General features: G+C 39.6%; 1 protein-coding gene and 1 long non-coding RNA gene across 17 annotated transcripts in view; one reads left to right on the plus strand and one right to left on the minus strand.

The window, feature by feature from the left end:
* Window positions 1–11,168: 11,168 nt before the first annotated feature.
* LOC139760088 (zinc finger protein rotund-like) overlaps window positions 11,169–20,000 on the minus strand; it is a 761,655-nt gene continuing 752,823 nt past the window's right edge. For all 16 annotated transcript variants that reach the window (XM_071682905.1, XM_071682902.1, XM_071682908.1 and 13 more), the window contains one exon: window positions 11,169–18,087. In XM_071682905.1, coding sequence (XP_071539006.1) covers window positions 17,083–18,087 — 1,005 coding nt within the window. In that variant the 3' untranslated portion in view covers window positions 11,169–17,082. The remainder of the gene's footprint in view (window positions 18,088–20,000) is intronic.
* LOC139760089 (uncharacterized) overlaps window positions 14,289–20,000 on the plus strand; it is a 7,444-nt gene continuing 1,732 nt past the window's right edge. Inside the window, exons 1-3 of the long non-coding RNA XR_011715246.1 lie at window positions 14,289–14,427; window positions 18,314–18,404; window positions 19,351–20,000. The exon at window positions 19,351–20,000 is cut by the window's right edge and continues 1,732 nt beyond it. This is a non-coding gene — a long non-coding RNA (uncharacterized lncRNA). The remainder of the gene's footprint in view (window positions 14,428–18,313; window positions 18,405–19,350) is intronic.

Consider the following 20,000-nt stretch of genomic DNA (forward strand, 5'->3'; position numbering starts at 1 on the left):
ACTCTCTTCACCTCAACATTCTCTCTTCTTTTCTGAAAACCTCTACAAATCTTCACCTTTGCCTCCACAAGATGATGATCAGACATCCCTCCAGCAGCACCTTTCAGCACATTAACATCCTAAAGTCTCTCTTTCGCGCGCCTATCAATTAACATGTAATCCAATAATGCTCTTTGGCCATCTTTCCTACTTACGTACATATACTTATGTGTATCTCTCTTTTTAAACCAGGTATTTCCAATCACCCGTCCTTTTTCATTACATAAGTCTACAAGCTCTTCACCATTTCCGTTTACAACACTGTATACCCCATGTACACCAATTATTCCCTCAACTGCCACATTACTCACCTTTGCATTCAAATCACCCATCACTATAACCTGGTCACATGCATCAAAACTACTAATACACTCACTCAGCTGCTCCCAAAACACTTGCCTCTCATTATCTTTCTTCTCATGTCCAGGGGCATATGCACCAATAATCACCCATCTCTCTCCGTCCACTTTCAGTTTTACCCATATCAATCTAGAGTTTACTTTCTTACACTCTGTCACATACATACTCCCACCGCTCCTGTTTCAGGAGTAGTGCTACTCCTTCCCTTGCTCTTGTCCTCTCACTAACCCCTGACTTTACTCCCAAAACACTCCCAGACCACTCTTCCCCTTTACCCTTGAGCTTCGTTTCACTCAGAGCCAAAACTTCCAGGTTCTTTTCGTCAAACATACTACCTGTCTCTCCTTTTTTCTCTTGGTTACATCCACTTACATTTAGACACCCCAATCTGAGCCTTCGAGGAGGATGAGCACTCCCCGCGTGAGTCCTTCTTCTGTTTCCCCTTTTAGAAAGTTAAAATACAAGGAGGAGAGGGTTTCCAGCCCCCCCCACTCCCGTCCCCTTTAGTCACCTTCTACGACACGTGAGGAATACGTGGGAAATATTCTTTCTCCCCAATATATTTTTATTATTATTATACTTTGTCCCTGTCCCCCACTTTAGCGAGGTAGTGCAAGGAAACAGACGAAAGAATGGCTCAACCCACACACATACATATATATATACATACACGTCCACACAGGCACATATTCATACGTATACATTTCAACGTATACACATATAGACATACACAGACATATACATATATACACATGTACATAATAAATACTTACTGCCTTTATTCATTCCCATCGCCACCCTGCCACACATGAAATGATAACCCCCTCCCCCCATACGTGTGCAAGGTAGTGTTAGGAAAAGACAACAAAGGCCACATTAGTTCACTTCAGTCTCTAGCTGTCATGTATAATTCACCAAAACCACAGCTCCCTTTCCACATCCAGGCCCCACAGAACTTTCTGTGGTTTATCCCAGACACTTCACATGCTCTGGTTCAATCCATTGACAGCACGTCGACCCTGGTATACCACATCGTTCCAATTCATTCTATTCCTTGCACGCCTTTCACCCTCCTGCATGTTCAAGCCCCGATCACAAAATCTTTTTCACCCCATCTTTCCACCTCCAATTTGGTCTTCCACTTCTCCTCGTTCCCTCCACCTCTGACACATATATCCTCTTTGTCAATCATTCCTCACTTATTCTCTTCATGTGACCAAACCATTTCAAAACACCCTCTTCTGCTCTCTCAACCACACTCTTTTTATTACCACACATCTCTCTTACCCTTTCATTACGTACTCGATCAAACCACCTCCCACCACATATTGTCCTCAAACATCTGATTTCCAACACATCCACCCTCCTCCACACAACTGTATCTACAGCCCACGGCTCGCAGCCATATGATATTGTTGGAACCACTATTCCTTCAAACTCACCCATTTTTGCTTTCCGAGATAATGTTCTCGCCTTCCACACATTTTTCAATGTCCCAGAACCACACATTTTTCAACGCCTCCAGAACCTTCGCCCCCTCCCCCATCCTGTGACTCACTTCCACTTCTATGGTTCCATTCGCTGCCAAGTCCACTCCCAGATATCTAAAACACTTCATTTCCTCCAGTTTTTATCCATTTAGACTTACCTCCCAATTGACTTGTCCTTCAACCCTACTGTACATAATAACCTTGGTGTTATTCACATTTACTCTCAGCTTTCTTTCACACACTTTACCAAACTCAGTCACCAGCTTCTGCAGTTTCTCACCCGAATCAGCCACCAGCACTGTATCATCAGCGAACAACAACTGACTCACTTCCCAACCCCTCTCATCCACAACAGACTGCATACTTGCCCCACTCTCCAAAACTCTTGCATCCACCTCCCTAACGACCCCATCCATAAACAAATTAAACTACCATGGAGACATCATGCACTGCTATCGCAAACCAACATTTACTGAGAACCAATCACTTTCCTCTCTTCCTTCTTGTACACATGCCATACATCATGATAAATACGTTTCACTGCTTCTAGCAACTTTCATCCCACACCATATACTCTTAATACCTTTGACAGAGCATCTCTATCTACCCTATCATATGCCTTCTTCAGATCCATAAATGCTGCATACAAATCCGTTTGTTTTTCTTAAGTATTTCTCACATATAACTTCAAAGCAAACACCTGATCCACACATCCTCTACCACTTCTGAAACCACACTGCTCTTCCCCAATCTGATGCTCTGTACATGCCTTCACCCTCTCAATCAATACCCTCCCATATAATATCCCAGGAATACTCAACAAACTTATACCTCTGTTATTTGAACACTCACCTTTATCCCCTTTGCCTTTGTACAGTGGCACTATGCATGCATTCTGCCAATCCTCAGGCACTTCACCATGAGCAATACATACATTGAATATCCTTACCAACCAGTAACAACAGTCACCCCCTTTTTTAATGAATTCCACTGTGATACCATCCAAACCCACCGCCTTCCCAGCTTTCATCTTCCGCAAAGCTTTCATGACTCTTCTCTGTTTACCAAATTATTCTCCCTATCCCTATCACTTTGTACTTTGCGCACCTATGAGTCCATGGGAAATGAAACACGTTATATATATTGTGTGTGTGTGTATGAGTGGATGGTCCATTCTTCATCTGTTTTCTGTTGCTACCTCGCTGACATGGGAAATGGCAATCAAATATAATTGATGAAATAAATGCATATATGTTATGTGCATATTTGTGTATATATGTAAGAGAGTGGATGGATCTTTCTTCTTCTTCTTCGTAGCGCTACCTCGCTGAAGTGGGAGACGGCGATCAAGTATATAAAAGAAATAATGTTTATATGTATTTGTGTTTATTTGTTGGATTTTCCTTTAATGTGCCCCTTAAATTTCTTTCATTTAATGTTTTATTGGTAAGACATTTCATTTGAAGAAAAACCACTTATCACGAAGTAAAACGTTTACCCATGACTGTTTCTTTCATTGCTTACTCTTCAGTAGTGCAAATGATATTTTTACTATACCGTACTGCAAACAGCATAGATTGATATTTTACTAATGAGTTGGGAAATGAATGGCACTTTTGCTGTAATAAGGGGGTCTTGACTTACCTTTTTGTGGCTTATTATACGTTAATTCAATATATGAAAGGGATGATAAGCAAAGTTTGTTAACCAGCTTATTAAATTTACTAAGTTTTTGAATATTAAACATTTGAATAGATTATGAAGATCTCTGGGGTAAACCATGGAAAGAAAACCATGGAAAGGTCTATGGGGCCTGGATGTGGAAAGGGAGCTGTGGTTTCGGTGCATTATTACATGACAGCTAGAGACTGAGTGTGAACGAATGGGGCATTTGTTGTCTTTTGGTAGCGCTACCTCGCACACATGAGGGGGAGGGGGTTGATATTTCATGTGTGGCGAGGTGGCGATGGGAATGAATAAAGGCAGACAGTATGAATTATGTACATGTGTATATATGTATATGTCTGTGTATGTTTATATATATGTATACGTTGAGATGTATAGGTCTGTATATTTGCGTGTGTGGACGTGTATGTATATACATGTGTATGTGGGTGGGTTGGGCCATTCTTTCATCTCTTTCCTTGCGCTACCTCGCTAAAGAAATAAATGAATGAAGATCTCCACTTAGAATATGTAAAACTGTTGTTCCTCAGCTTTTCATGTGCATGGAGAAATTCCAGTTACTGTAATTAGGTGGATGGATGTAGAAAATGAAATGTTAGTGGTATTGTAGGGTTTTCTTTTTGTAGTTTTCTTTTTTTAGATTTTTTGAGTTTTTTTTATCAAATAAGGGAGTGTTATATATATATATCTTCTGCAGTATTATAGAAAAGGTTCAGTTATATTACTTTGTGGATATTGGAAAACGTTCCATCTGTTGCTGTTGAGATCATAAGCAATAATTTGGTAAGCTTTTGTGTGGGAAGAGCCAGGTTAGGACCTGTTTCACATATTTTAGTCATTTATTAATAGAAAGATATGAATGATAAGTTTATCATCCATATTGTTCAAGTTGCAGACTTGAAATATTGCAAACGAATTTCCTTTGATGGATTACATATCTTTATGTTTTAAAGATACTTTGCTTGTTTTGGATGCTGTGACTACATGTATGTACATACCTTTCTCAAAATAAGTTCCCAGCTGCTCTTATGGTTTTTGCTACTGTATTAGCTTTGGTTAATTCACCTACATTGATTATTGCTTGAGTTTACTGTATAATTCTATTTAGGTCAATCACATAAAGGCCTTTTATCTTTGCTTTGGTTTGTTGATAAGTTCTTGTTTTAATTATGTTCACAAGTTTGTGATTTTATTTTCAACAAGATAAAGTTGCTTAATCTACTATGGCAGTTAAGAGTAATGATATAAATATTTTTGGATTAGTTGATATAGTTTTCTTTAATAACCCATGATTTGTCCAAATCACTTTTGATTGTATGTACAGTCGTCATTATCCACATTAGTTAAGTTGAGTTAAAAGTACAGTAATGTTGATGTTTAATTAGAATTATGCATTTTTCTAATTTGGCATTAATTGCAAATTTGTGTCAAGATTTAATGCTATACTTAAAAAAGAAATTATACAAAATACTGATATTTCATTTTATATCTTTTGACAGTAAGATTAAATGTTTTTTTACATTTGGTTGAGCCTTTTACAAAACAACTGGTTAATTTGATATAGTTGGGTCAAGGAAGATTAAAGATTTAACTACTTGAATGACTGGTCCTGTAATGCTATAAATTGAGGATGTTTTTAGAGGGAAACTTTTTTCTCGTTATTTTTCTTGACTCTTGGTCCAATATCTAGATTTAGAATTTTTAGTTTGCTTTTTTTTTTTTTTTTTTTTTGGAGTAGGAGGATAAAGTGGGTTTATTTTGTATAAAAGTTGATTCCACTTGTGAAGTTTACTGCTAAGACTTTTTTCATAGCATATGTAGTTTCATTTTAGCATACAGCAATTATTATTGAGTTTAGGACTTAATTATAGATAAGAGGTATGTAAATCATTGGAAAACTCTTTCGAAAGATGCCGTTCAGAGAAACTTTTGGGAATGGAATTTATAACTTTTATAAATAGCTCTTTAGTTAATTAAGAGCTCAAAGTTGTATTCAAAAATTTTCAAGAGTAATTTTAATAGTGATTTACACTAGTAACCAGTGTAATGAACTTGTTGGTTTCCCCACCATCCCAAAATAATGAAGTGGTTCATAATAACAGAGTTTTCTCATAGAATCATATTAATTTGATTATTACTGTCAACTTCTTTTACATCAAACATCATAAATTTGTTTTCATTTAAAACTGGTCACTAGTCTTGTAATAAACTTATTTATTTTTATTTTTTTATTTTGCTTTGTCGCTGTCTCCTGCGTTTGCGAGGTAGCGCAAGGAAACAGACGAAAGAATGGTCCAACCCACCCACATACACAAGTATATACATACACATCCACACCCGCAAATATACATACCTATACATCTCAATGTATACATGTATATACCCACACAGACATATACATATATACCCATGTACATAATTCATACTGTCTGCCTTTATTCATTCCCATCGCCACCCCGCCACGCATGGAATAACAACACCCTCCCCCCTCATGTGTGCGGGGTAGCGCTAGGAAAAGACAACAAAGGCCCCATTCGTTCACACTCAGTCTCTAGCTGTCATGTAATAATGCATTGAAACCACAGCTCCCTTTCCACATCCAGGACCCACAGAACTTTCCATGGTTTACCCCAGACGCTTCACATGCCCTGGTTCAATCCATTGACAGCACGTCAACCCCGGTATACCACATCGTTCCATTTCACTCTATTCCTTGCACGCCTTTCACCCTCCTGCATGTTCAGGCCCCGATCTTTTTCACTCCATCTTTCCACCTCCAATTTGGTCTCCCACTTCTACTCGTTCCCTCCACCTCTGACACATATATCCTCTTGGTCAATCTTTCCTCACTTATTCTCTCCATGTGACCAAACCATTTCAAAACACCCTCTTCTGCTCTCTCAACCACACTCTTTATATTACTACACATCTCTCTTACCCTTACATTACTTACTCGATCAAACCACCTCACACCACATATTGTCCTCAAACATCTCATTTCCAGCACATCCACCCTCCTGCGCACAACTCTATCCATAGCCCACACCTCGCAACCATACAACATTGTTGGAACCACTATTCCTTCAAACATACCCATTTTTGCTTTCCAAGATAATGTTCTCGACTTCCACACATTCTTCAAGGCTCCCAGGATTTTCACCCCCTCCCCCACCCTATGATTCATTTCCGCATCCATGGTTCCATCCACTGCCAAATCCACTCCCAGATATCTACAACACTTCACTTCCTCCAGTTTTTCTCCATTCAAACTTACCTCCCAATTTACTTGACCCTCAACCCTACTGTACCTAATAACCTTACTCTTATTCACATTTACTCTCAACTTCCTTCTTTCACACACTTTACCAAACTCAGTCACCAGCTTCTGCAGTTTCTCATATGAATCAGGCGCCAGCACTGTATCATCAGCGAACAACAACTGACTCACTTCCCAAGCTCTCTCTCATCTGCAGCAGACTGCATACTTGCCCCTCTTTCCAAAACTCTTGCATTCACCTCCCTAACAACCCCATCCATAAACAAATTAAACAACCATGGAGACATCCCACACCCATGCCGCAAACCTACATTCACTGAGAACTAATGAACTTACGTCAGTATAATGGTTTTATCCAGTTTTATGAAAACTTTACTTGTTATTAGTGATTGAATGTAACATCTACATAACTCAAAAGTGCTAAGTTCTCTTAGATACAGTGTGTTCTTATATAACACTTGTTTTGAGCTTTTCACCATTGTCTTAGCTATTTCATAATTCACTATTGTTTCCCATCTCAGCAAAATCCTTGACATGCTCTTATTTGCACCAGAAAATATTTCTTGGTAATTCTTATGTCCTGAGAGAAGTAAGTCGTGACAAAACTGCATAAGCTTTTAAAGGGACCTAGGGTTAGTCTGAAATACATGTGGTGAAGTATAGCATAAAGAGAGGTGACAGCGAAAGATGACCTAGAAATAACCTCCATCTAGCAGGAGACTAACTTCATGAAACTGTGTACGAGAGAATATTTAAGGAGGAAAAATCTGCGTGTATGGATAAGATTTTTAGTACACTCTTTGCATCTTAGGCTTAAATCAGAATTTGTCTCTCAAGTTTTGTTGATTCACTTAAAGAAACATAAAGATTTAAAGGGAATTACCAGATAGAGCCTGAAAGAAAGGAGAGTTGATTAGGAGAAAAAGGCAAAAGGCTATAAGCTACCCACTATGGAGAAAAGAGGAAAAATAAGAGGAGACCTGATCACAGCTTGCAAGTCTTTTAAATTGGTATGACAGTGTCTACAGGGAACAGTCCTTAGAAAGATACAAAGAAGAAGCAGCCAGAGGTAATAACAAGAATTTAAGCAAGAAATATAAGGAAAGATGAATTTTTATAGTATTAGATTTGTGGAAGAATGGAATGAAAATTTACTCATAGGTAAATTTACAGATAGGTAAATACAAAAAGTTTTGCAGGTGGTAATTTAAGCAAAGGTATTTTGATCCATACCCTGATGTGAACTAGTGTATCATCAGAGAGTAAATGAATTAAGATCTCTTTTTGTGTAAGGATACACATTTTTTAAGCAAGTTTCTTCCTAGCCAGTTGCAAGATAGTGTCAAGATGTAAGATGGCATCACAGTCCATGCTATAGGACTAGGCTAATGACTTCAAGGCTGTAACTTTTTTCATTTCATTGGGTGCTTAGGTTGGTAGCAGCTGCAGCTGTGCAAGGGAGAGGGCTGGCAGTGATTGCAACTTTGGCAATCTCTCACACATAGGAAGACCCTTTTTGATATAGATTTGTAGACATCGTAGTAGGCACCGACTTGTGCTGAATGTATCATCCACTTTCTTTTACTGTTGATTATAGTACAGGATATCGGAAATGTTAGCGATGTTCATATGTTCTGTCAAAAGTAACTTTGACTGAAATATCACGTGTTCAGTACACTGGCAACAGGGGTGTAAGTTCTTATGTACAGTTTGTTGGGGTCCATAGTGTTGTAGGCCATTGTTTAGGACTTGGATTGAATGTGCTGTTTTATGTCTTCTGTTTAGTTTGTTAGTAGCCTAATGAGCATACTAGGAACATGTGTGGGTGAACCTTGAATGAGAAGTTGAAGAAGATAATATAGTTGACTGTAGGATAAGTGAAGGGCTTAAAATACATTTTACCATTGGCTTCCGTACTGGATGTTTGGAGTGCCGCTGGACAGGCAGTAAGGGTGAAGAAGGTTGATGTAACAAGAAATCTCATTTGATGGGTTTAGAATTTATTTAGAAGCAACATATGTATACAGATATTCAGTAATCTTCAATAGTCTACCGAAATATTGTATCTTAAACCCAATGCACTGAAAAAAAATATGAGGAATACTTGCAAAATATTTTCCCTATGAAGACATTATCATTCACTGCTAAACAACGCAAATCAACACCTCTAGGATAGTGAGAAAAAATGGCTCTACCATCTAATGGGGAAGGGTCTCGGGCAGACAAATATTTTGGGGGAACAAATACAATTGTTTGAATCTATGACAAAGTGCTGCCGCGAGGCACAAGCCATAGTCTGGCCCCTCATGCTCCGATGTGCCATGCCCAAGGCTCAGCCACCAACACCGGTTCTGTGTTGGAAATCTAGTTAGCAAGGAAGTCCTCAACATGTCAGTAATTTCATGAGACTGGGTCTATTGGAAGGGTGCATGAGCAGTGTTTTTAATTAACCTCATGTGCTTGGGGATGGGACTTAATAATGTTTGTGGGATATTTCTTTTATATAGATAAACATTGGCATGATGAAAGACGTTATTGAGTGTCTATCAGGCAGGTAGCACTGGGAGTGAGTAAGAGGAGCTAGACTGGCAGCTCATGCGTAGCGTCAGCACGACAGAAGAGCGCAGTGGAGACTCGTTGGTGGCTAACAGAAATGAGGGACCACTTAAATATTAGTATTTTTATTTTCTTATATTCGTATACCCTTTCATTCAGCTTGACATGACAGACCACAGTATTCGGAGACTGATTTTAAGGCCAGGCTTGTTGTATCTTGAGGCGAGTAGTTGACCCAACCTGCACACTTGCAATGTGTCCTTTTAGCATTAATGCATTGATTTGAAGCTTAATATGTGCTTTTAAACATAGATAATGTGAATGATTTGCATGATTTAATGCTTTTACATGATTTTATGTAATTCTTTTATATGTTGAGATATTTTGATGAGGAATTTTATTTTGACAGCTTTATGATAAGCACTCAGCACAGGTTGTAACTACCGCTTTCTCTGGCCTATCTTTTGTTTTAACTCCGACTTTTCAAACATTAACTTTTTGGTCAACATCCCGATCTCCACAAGGGCTTTGGGTCAATTAACTTTTGGTAACATTGGTTGGTGTGGATTATTGGGACCTTGACTGTAAAATACATTCACTTGGCGGCAATACTGTGTATGACGTTTGGATCAGCCTATCCGCCCGTTTTCTTACAGAACACTTGAAGCCAACATTTGAATCCCAGGGATTCATTATTTGTCAACACTTCATTGAAAAGTCATATCATCAGGACTAACTCTGAATAATTCTACCTTGAAGATTAGCACTTAATGGAGACAAAAGGGGGTTGTGGTATGCTTCAGGGTTGCTTTTTATGGATTTATCTCTGCATTTGGTTGGCTTGAATTAGATGATTTTTTTATGAGGGCGACTGGCTTTAAGTGTTGAGTAAGAAAGCGAGCGCTTGAGTCTTACTTGAGGCCTAGATAAGGCTCGTTTTCCATTCAACATCACACAGAAAATTAGGCTCACAACAAACAAAGGGGAAATCTAAGTCATTACTAGAAACCTATGTACCAAGTATTTTGTTTGAAAAGATAAATGCTTCATCTGTTTAAAATTGCTATCATTCCAGCAATGACTTAAAAGCCCATTCCTTCTGTCTTTGTGGGTAAAATTACAGCAAATGTCAATGAAGTCAAAAGTGGGGAGTTTGAGGAGGGCTTTTTTATAATTTTCTCCCTTCTGGTGGATGATGCCTAGGCCTGGCGGACGTTGAAGGATCGTTAATCTCTTTGAATAGTCAGGTTGTAGAGTGTCTTCTTCCACGTCTGGCAGGCCAACGTTTGAGACGATGGCAGTGGGATATAATGAATGAATGGTCACTAACAATTACTCTTAACACCTTATATTTATTCTGTATAAGGGGGGAAAGGGGTTATCGGGGGGTACAATATTCACTATCATAGGAACTTTGGTTAAACTCCATTTTGGTAGTTCATTCTATAAATGATATTTGTATAAAATATAGGACAAAATAGCTCCCAGGAGCATCTTCACCTGTGAAGTCTTGTAGCCATGTGCAATTTTGAGTTCAAACATTTCTTAAAAGTCAGTCAACCAGTTGAGGACAACCATACTTATCACAGTACCACGTATACCAAAATAGTATCGTTTTTGTCCAACGATCATCGTCACCACCATCATGTCTAATCTACGCTGCCATGCATAGTTCAAAGACCAGCACCATTTTTATTTCTTAAAAAAAGGAAAAAAAATATAATTTGGGGAAAAAGGATTGAAGAAATAAAACAAAAATAATACATGGGTGACTTTAATTATTCTAAAACACAAAATTAAAATTAGAAGAAATTATATTGAATGTAAAAAATAAGAGAAAAAGAAATTGAAACGCGTCTTGGGATAGTATTCACACTATCCTAATAATAACCATGCCCCCGTTCTTACAAGAAAAGAAAACTTGAATGAAAAATAAAGAAACAGACAAACAAATATGATCTCTAATGGCACACCTGCAGACAGTGTTATAATGTACAGTCACTGACAGATCTGCGCCCACTAATAATGATAATAATAATAATAATAATAATAATAATAATAATAATAATAATATAACAATGATAATTATAATGATAATAAAATCTCATTAACTCCATTCAGAATGTCACATTCATGATCAAGTTATGAAAATCAATCACAAGTAATGTTATGCACTAAAAGGCCCCTATTTTCTCTTTTGGGTTACATGGCATATATTTTTTTTATTTTTAAAGAGAAGTATATTCCATATACTCAATCTCAGATTTGACCTTTTTGAAACAATTGTTACTGTATATATAATCAACACAAAACGAACATCGTTAATTCTTACAAGATTGAACAAATGTACAGAAACATTACAACATCTCAACCATTTGAACCCCTTCAAAGGAACACAGAGAAAAGTTAATATTACTATATTACAAATACGGTCAGTGCGCATTAAGAATGCAGCCCAGTTTTCTCCCCTGCATTCCAAGATTTATCTCCATTGTAACATCCCCCAATAAAATAACACTATTTATATTACTAGGTTGCGCTATCACAAATTTGATAGAGGAAAAAGAGAGAGCCTATGATCGCTACAAATATTACCTACAAAGAGATGTGCTTGAAAAAACAACTTCCATCCGTTCATATGCAAATAAGCATTGACCAAGCAGGAGAGACACATGGGGTAGGATGGGCAATCAAAGAAAAAACTGATATAAACAAAATAAGTGGCTATAACTACAGAAAATGGGAATAGGATCCCTGGCAACACTAGGTGTGTCGGCTTCATTTACAGTATTAAAAGCGGGATACACGAGGGTGGAGGTAGTAGTGGTGTGGGTACAGAGTCAGTATAGAATAAAATACCCTGTAAAAATTGTCCCCCCTACATACGGGGAGTGGAGGGGGACATGCATACTTAACCAAGTGTCATGGATACTGGAGGTCACATAGCTTAGACCCTGTACCACCCACCTCTTTTGTCATGAAAAATAATCCTGGGTCTGTTGTGCTCATTGAGAAAGATCCTTCCACCAATTAACATGTTATATCTAAGCTTAATCTTACTCAGCCTACTTTGTACTACACTCCACTACCGTAGTAGGGGCAACGAAACCATTTTAAATCTTTCTCAACAGGCTAAAGGAGACTTTGTTTTCGCCCCTTTGTAGATAACGGAAACTTTGGAATAACGGTAAACTTGGTACTAAAATGCAACATCTGGATAACAAATGATAACCAACCAGGAACACGAATGCAGCACCATAGCAAACATTTTCTTTCTCTTTCTGCTTTTAAGAAGAGTAACATAAAGTCAGGATATTTTAGCGGCGTGGTGACGCACACTTCCTTCATACACTCCTGCACTATTTACAGTTCTTTCAATCCTTCTGGGCAGCTACACTCTCTTTCACCAGTTCACAAAAGAAATGATACACTGAAAGCCCAGTTATTGTCATTCTGCGCATTTCAAGACAATTATCAAGTTTTTCCATGATTTTTGGCATCAGATGCCCTTTATCATCCCTGCACTGGGCAACACTTCAACAACTGCATGTGTTGATCACATGGGGTCCCCAGGGGGCGGCCATCCGTCCTTTCTCTTGCATTGCCATCATCCGGTATCGCCCATAATCTCCACCCTCCTGCACCTTCAGCGGTGTCAAGAGACCACCCCTAGGTTGGATGGTGGGTTAAAATACCACGTCTTCGGGGCTAACTTTACACAATTTAGACAGTGTTTCACACTGTAAAGAGTAAGAGCTGTGGCCTGAGGCTTGTAAGCTAGAGCTGCTGACTTTGCCGCACTAGTTGTATGTGTACCAGGGGTAAGGAAGGAGGTGTAATACTTGCCCTCTCCCCTTGAAGTCAGCAGTCCAGTTAGCCAAGTGCACATGTTGTCTCACTCGTCATATTAATATCACACCTTGCAAAGCGCCTCGTATATTTTTTCCCAATGAAATGCGTCAGTAACAAAAATACGAATATAAAATACTTTCTTATTAAAATATAAAATAACGCTCTTCTCAAGGGAAAAAATGACATAAATCTTCAAGGGAAATGTTAATGAATGATCAGACTCAAAAAAAAAAAGTGTACACAAACATCACTTCTGGAGCCGCACCCAAGACAGTCGAGGCGCTGAGATTTTTATTCCCCAGGCCACCAGACTGCCATTAGTATTGTGGCCGGGGTTGTAGAGGCCATGGCCAGGCCACCAAGACAGCTAAAAGCGAGAGGACGAGAGATTTATGAAACGTACTAAGAGAGGAAACAAAATCAGCAAGCATGGGAGAAAGTCAGACAAAATAACAGTTGTATTTACGCTAAAACAGAAATAAATGAAAATAATTTTAACAGCCAGGAACGACAGAGAAAAATTAACATAAAAGAGTTGATCATAAAGGATTTTTCATCATGAAACTCTTTTTATACTCAACAAAAAAGCTTTTGGGAAGGGGGAGAGGGAGGGATTCAGTAAGCCATGCACGCAGCTTTCAGTCATACTGCGAGGACGTGTGGGTTAGCCTTGCTCGTCCAGAGCCCTAGTGTGGACACAGGGTAAAGGACAGCTATTTTTTTTTTTTCTTTTATAAAGTTTGTTCCTGTTAGGGACACAAGTGCCTAACCTCACTGTGCTGAGGGCACTTACTCAAATTTTGATCATGGGAGGGGCATTCACATAGTTGATATGACCTCAAACGTGTTCTTTAACCAGCACAAGTTTATGTACTTACAACTTACATCACTGATAGAGATTACATTTAACAGTGAGTCACTCTATTGCAGGTGCTTCTTTCCCAACTTAGATACCTTCTTGATTGGTTGTCCTCCTGCATGATTACACTTGGGGCTCTGGACCTTCAAGCAATATTAAGGCTTCCCAAGAAGAGGAATTTTCGTTGAAAGCACAACAATTCTGCTAATGCTAATTGTTAATCCTGTCCGGCATACAGCATGGCTTTTATCAATAAAGCACATGTTCCCCAGATTCAGCAGAAATGATTAACACCAACAGAACTTGCAGTGAGTATGAGAAAACTCCACTTTATAGTGTGACTTCTTTTTCTTCTTTATGAGCCGTTTATAACAGTCAACACTTGAATTAACAATAACACAAACATCAGTTTTAACGTGCCAAACGAACAAGTAGCTATGTTGAGCAAACATATTTTGATGTATAGTTTCACTTACAGTAATATCATCTGGGGAGGAGGTTGTTGGACTACACTGCGGCTGCTGTACAAAATATCACTCACCACTGACACTTTAGAGGGCCGTATTGAAGATCTGAAAGGGCTTTCTTTCACTGAATTAGTATTTTAGTCAATGTACCCCTGTGAATTACAGATTTTCTGGATTAAAATGATTTTTGTCCCCTATTACTTTGATCAACCTTTTTATAATGCTAAATAGAATTTTAATCAAAATTCCCTTCATGTAAAAGGAAATTGGAAACTTTGAGTTAAATAGCCAAATATCTCAATGTGTATCCACAATGCGGCCCTAGGTTTATGTGCAATGCTTACCTTTGGTAGTAAGCAGGAGTAGAGTTTCAGACTTCCCTAGATGCATTCATTCATCCATTCGAACAACTCTTTTACCTCCTTTGTCTATGAACATCACTTATTTTTTCTCATATTATAATACGACAGAAGATGTTGCTACATTCTATTTTATCCATGCAAATATATAGAAAACGAACCAACATTATCCTAATATTTCACTCCCTAACTTCGTAAGTACAAAAAGGAAACAGAGTAACGAGTCATATTTAGCTATGTACCCTACTAAGTACTTTTTTCATAACCTTCTACCCATGCATAATACAGAACTTTTGCAGCATTACAAAAGTAGCGTCTTTTAAGAGACTGAAGTCAAAAGTGTTTATATAAGAAGTACCTGTAAATGTTTAGCGGAAGAATGTAGATTATGGAGAAGTGCTGAATACTGTAACATGTGGAGTTTTGATGCTTGGCCCCTGATTGCCTTTACAAAGTCGACTCAAGTGAGGTCTGAGAATTGATAGGGTCATAAAACGGGTGAACCCCTGGCAAGATTCACAGCAAATCTACAGTCTTCCGAATGTGAAGCCGTCAAACTGGCTTTAGTCTTTTTCATTACATTGGTTTTGTCCAGAAAATAATAGGCTAACAGTATCTAAAAAGTGAATGTCTTTTTTTTTTTTAAAGAAAAAAGAACACACACACACACACATTATTTTTCGAGTCTGCCAGAAGCTCTTCTTAAGACCCATTTGTTTCCTAATGGGAAAAAACCTGCCTGCAACTACAAGAGACTTCAGACTTTATTATTATTATTTTTTTTAAATCTGATACACACACAAGACATAACGTAGAAATAATCGTATACTTCCTGGATGGAGGAGGTTAGTACTGCCCGCGAGCAGGGCTGGGCAGTCTTGCGTGGGCAACGAGGTTTCTTTTTTTTTTTTAGGGGTGTAGGAGTCCGTCCATATCCCAAACATTTTGGGGTAAGGGTGGGGTTGGACTCTTTAAGGGGATGGGAGGAGGAGGAGAGACCACCTTGCCAGATGCCAGGGCCAAGAGACCCGAGGACAGGGGGCCAACTGGCTCAAACTTTGTAAGGTATCGAAAAAACAATTTCATCTGGAACCATTTTTAAGAGGTAGGATATATTCAGAAGAAAGATAATAGGCGTCCTGGCATGTTCAGTGAAGTTGTTCAAGTATGAACTTTTCTTTTCTTTCTCCACAAGGAAGTAAATGTTCCTTTGGTAGTAATTTTGTAAAAGATCAGCCGAGTCCATCAGCTATCACTAAACATGTCTGGACGCTTGGGAGAAACAATTATAGTGACATGATCAAGGAAACAAACATGAAAAATACATTTTTTTTTCATAGAAAATCCCTTAAAAGAGTGTAAAAACAAAAGAAGTGTTGTTTTGTGCTACAGTTAAAGTAAAATTCTGTTTTTTGGGGGTATCTATGGGTTTCGATGGATGGTGGAAGGCACCATAACTAGTAACAGTATTGCTTGCTTAGCTATCACGATATCGGAGAGTTGCTCACTATAACAGTGAAGAGGAACGTGAAATGTATTCTGGTGGGTTTGTACGGGACAACAGTTGGCTGCTGTTTGTTGCTGTTGATGATAGTGTTGGTGCTACATGTGGGCGTCCAGAGCTCCACTACCACCACCTCGCCTTAAACTCACACTCGTCCCCTTCCCTCTCCAGTCCCTCACACCTCCACAACCGTACCGGCCACACAGTCCTTAACAGTAGCAGTCTTTTACAACATACGTGAGAAGCAGTTCCTGCAACACGAGTGTCCTCTTGCGTTTAGTGTGGTTATTGCACATTTACACTAACGTTTCCCTGCTATGCGAGCATTCCTTAGAGTCTGGTGACTTGTCTTACAGACCTCGTCCAGCTAGCTATCACCGGGCACGTATCACAACTCGTCACTGGGCTCTCACTGGGATTAGTGGCCATAGCCACTGCTGCCAGGCGGCGCCCTCTCCCGTGCCCTTGCCCTGTGCAATCAATACCCTGTATTCAGCCCCTCCTACTGGCTCGGTCCACACATATACTGCGGCCCCAGCACTGTAGGGAAGCGCCTGAGTCGCGAGCCACCGTACGTAGCCCACTCCCAGTCGACATTGGGGCCTGGATGCGGCCCGCGGTTCACACGACACACTATTGAGTAACACCCTTGTCCTTAAGGAGCAAGTCGGAGCTCATAGTGGGCTGGTGGGCATAGTTGCGGATCTGATGGAGCGATATGAGCTGGTTGGGGAATTGATTGGGCTTGACGTCCATGGAGGGCATTTGTGTGTGCGTCTTGGGGAAGCTGATAGGGTCATATGGGAAGTAGCGCTGCGAAGATGACGCCGCCATGGACAACTGTGTCCCACCGCTAATGGGCAGCATACTGGTCTGGATCGGCGTGAATGCCGACGACGTCTTTGTGGCAATGGCGTCGTAGGACATGTTGGAAGCAGGCATGTGGGCAGGAGTGTGACGCAGCTCTTCGGCACGTTGGTCGATGTGCTCTCGGGAGGCTAAATGACGCGTTGGGTCAAGTGAGTTTTGGAGGCAAGTTTCTGACATGCGACCATCCATGGAGTCCAGGGCAGTGGTGTCTGGTTTAGGCCAGTAAGGGTTATCCTGCCGAAGTCCATGACCTGAGAGTGAAGGCCGCTTGTCAGGTCTTTCAGCGTGCTTCTGCATGTGCTTTTGCAGATACGTCTCCTGGGTGTAGCTTTTGCCGCAGTACTGACAGATGTGAGTCTTGAGGTGCTTGCTCTCCTTGTGTTTGGGAATGTGCTCCAAGAGTGAGGCTTCATCCGCGAAGCACTTGTAGCACGAGTTACATTTATAAGGTTTATCCGTTTGATGGCAGCGAGAGTGACTCTGAAGATTGGACAGTTGGCTGAAGGCCTTATTGCACCCCGGGTGGCGGCACTTGTAAGGTTTGTCACCCGTGTGAGTGCGGATATGCTGCTGTAGATGGGAGAGCTGCGTGAACTTTCGTTGGCAGATTTCACAACGGTAAGGTTTGATGCCCAGGTGAATCCGCGTATGCTGGGACAAGTATGAGGAATTGGCAAAGGCTTTGGAACACTGTGAGCACTTGTAGGGCTTGGCTTCCCGCATGTGTATTTGGGTGTGCAACTGCAGGTCGGCCTTACTCCCGAAGATCTGAGGAAAAGAAAAAAAGAAGACTGTTAGAAACTATTCAGTATTTACTACTTCCCACACTAGGTACATACCCACGGTACATTCCATCCATCCCATGTACATTGTAATGGTATAAATAATTTTATATATATATATATATATATATATATATATATATATATATATATATATATATATACACACATATATAAATCCTTTTTGATTAACACCAGGATCTCTCTTACAGGGCTTCTGCAAGTTTTAAGTCTGTGCTTCAACTAGTATTGGGACAAGTGGACTTTGTTTCGTCTACTGACGATGATACAGCCTCAACAAAGGTTAGTTTTTTCAATATATATATATATATATATATTGTCTACAGTATGTGTGAAAACATAGACGATATGAATGTAACATACACATGAAAACACAGACTATATGAATATAATATACACATATTTTGTAAGTAGATAAACATTTACATAGGTAGATACGGAAACTATAAGTACTCGGGGTTTATGCTTCTCTTTTTAGGCCAAGTTGAATGCCTGAGCATTACCTGGCATAGAAGAAAACCACAGTAGACACCCCAATGAGGTTTACTCCCATACAGAAACATTCTGTATCGTTGTAGAACACTACGACCGCACCTCGCAGATAACCCAGCCCCCGAGACAATGAGTCCCGTCGGGCAAAGGAATCTCGGAATACATTTTAAAACAACAGTTCGTAATTTGTCCCTTAAGGAGTGTGCCATTACTGCCCCTGTTTACAAATTAAAAATACCCTAATATTTACCTAAAGAATGGCTCCATAAACGCTAAGCGGCTGCTTGGTGATGTTATGACTGTAATTACGTACAATGAAACCATTTATATGCTGAACGACGGGCCCCAGCCGCCGTGTGGAACATGCCGAGGTTACACACACTCCGTCCTCAGGGAGAGCCCCGTCCATTACTGGGATGGGGGAGGAGGGGAGTAAAGGGTCACCTCTTGCCACCAAGCCCGCCGCTACCAATTAAACAGGGTGTATCGTTTTGAGGTTTGGTTATGATTTTTGGCCAGACAAACGCCACATATTAGGAGAGGATCACGGTAGGGTTGAACCCCCGGGAAACCATGAGTACACACACACACACACACCTATCTAATCTATCAGTCAATCTATCCATATATATATATATATATATATATATATATATATATATATATTACAGCATCCTCTACAGATTATAAACGCTAAAATGTCCTCTCTAAATATTCTTTTTTTTTCATCACACAGGAAGAATTTACCACGGACCTTATTGCTGGGATGTCATTGCCGTAGAGAAACTGCAAGCGCCTTCTGTTGTCTGTTTGACAGTCGCAAGATAACTAGTGAACACTCAAGTCAAGGACTAAAATTAGTTTCGTTTACCAAATATGAGACTGCTTATGTAGCTTGTCGGTTTTTGACTAGCAATATATATATATATATATATATATATATATATATATATATAATCCCTGGGGATGGGGACTTGATGGGAGCGGAGGGCTGGAAATCCTCCCGTCCTGTTTTTGATTTTCCAAAGAAAAGGGAACAGAGAAGGAGACCAAGTGAGGATATTCCCTCTAAGGCTCAGTCCTCTGTTCTTAACGCTACCTCGCTAACGCGGGAAATGGCAAATATATATACATATAACCATTGAACACTCAAGGAATGCTACTGTTTTCGTTTACCAATTGTCAGTCGTATCGGCAGGCATGAATTAACTGCGCTCTAACATCGAATGTCTTCTCATGTGATTTAGCGGTGATGTTTTACTATGGTGTTGTAACATAATAAAGTGTTTGTTGATTTCATTGATTCCCGTTGATGGAAAACAGGTAATTAAGCCTGTGAAAAGTGATATATGCGCATTTAACCACTGGAATTTCTCTCCAGTGGTG

Source organism: Panulirus ornatus, chromosome 35, assembly GCF_036320965.1.
Source record: "Panulirus ornatus isolate Po-2019 chromosome 35, ASM3632096v1, whole genome shotgun sequence".
Classification (NCBI taxonomy): domain Eukaryota; kingdom Metazoa; phylum Arthropoda; class Malacostraca; order Decapoda; family Palinuridae; genus Panulirus; species Panulirus ornatus.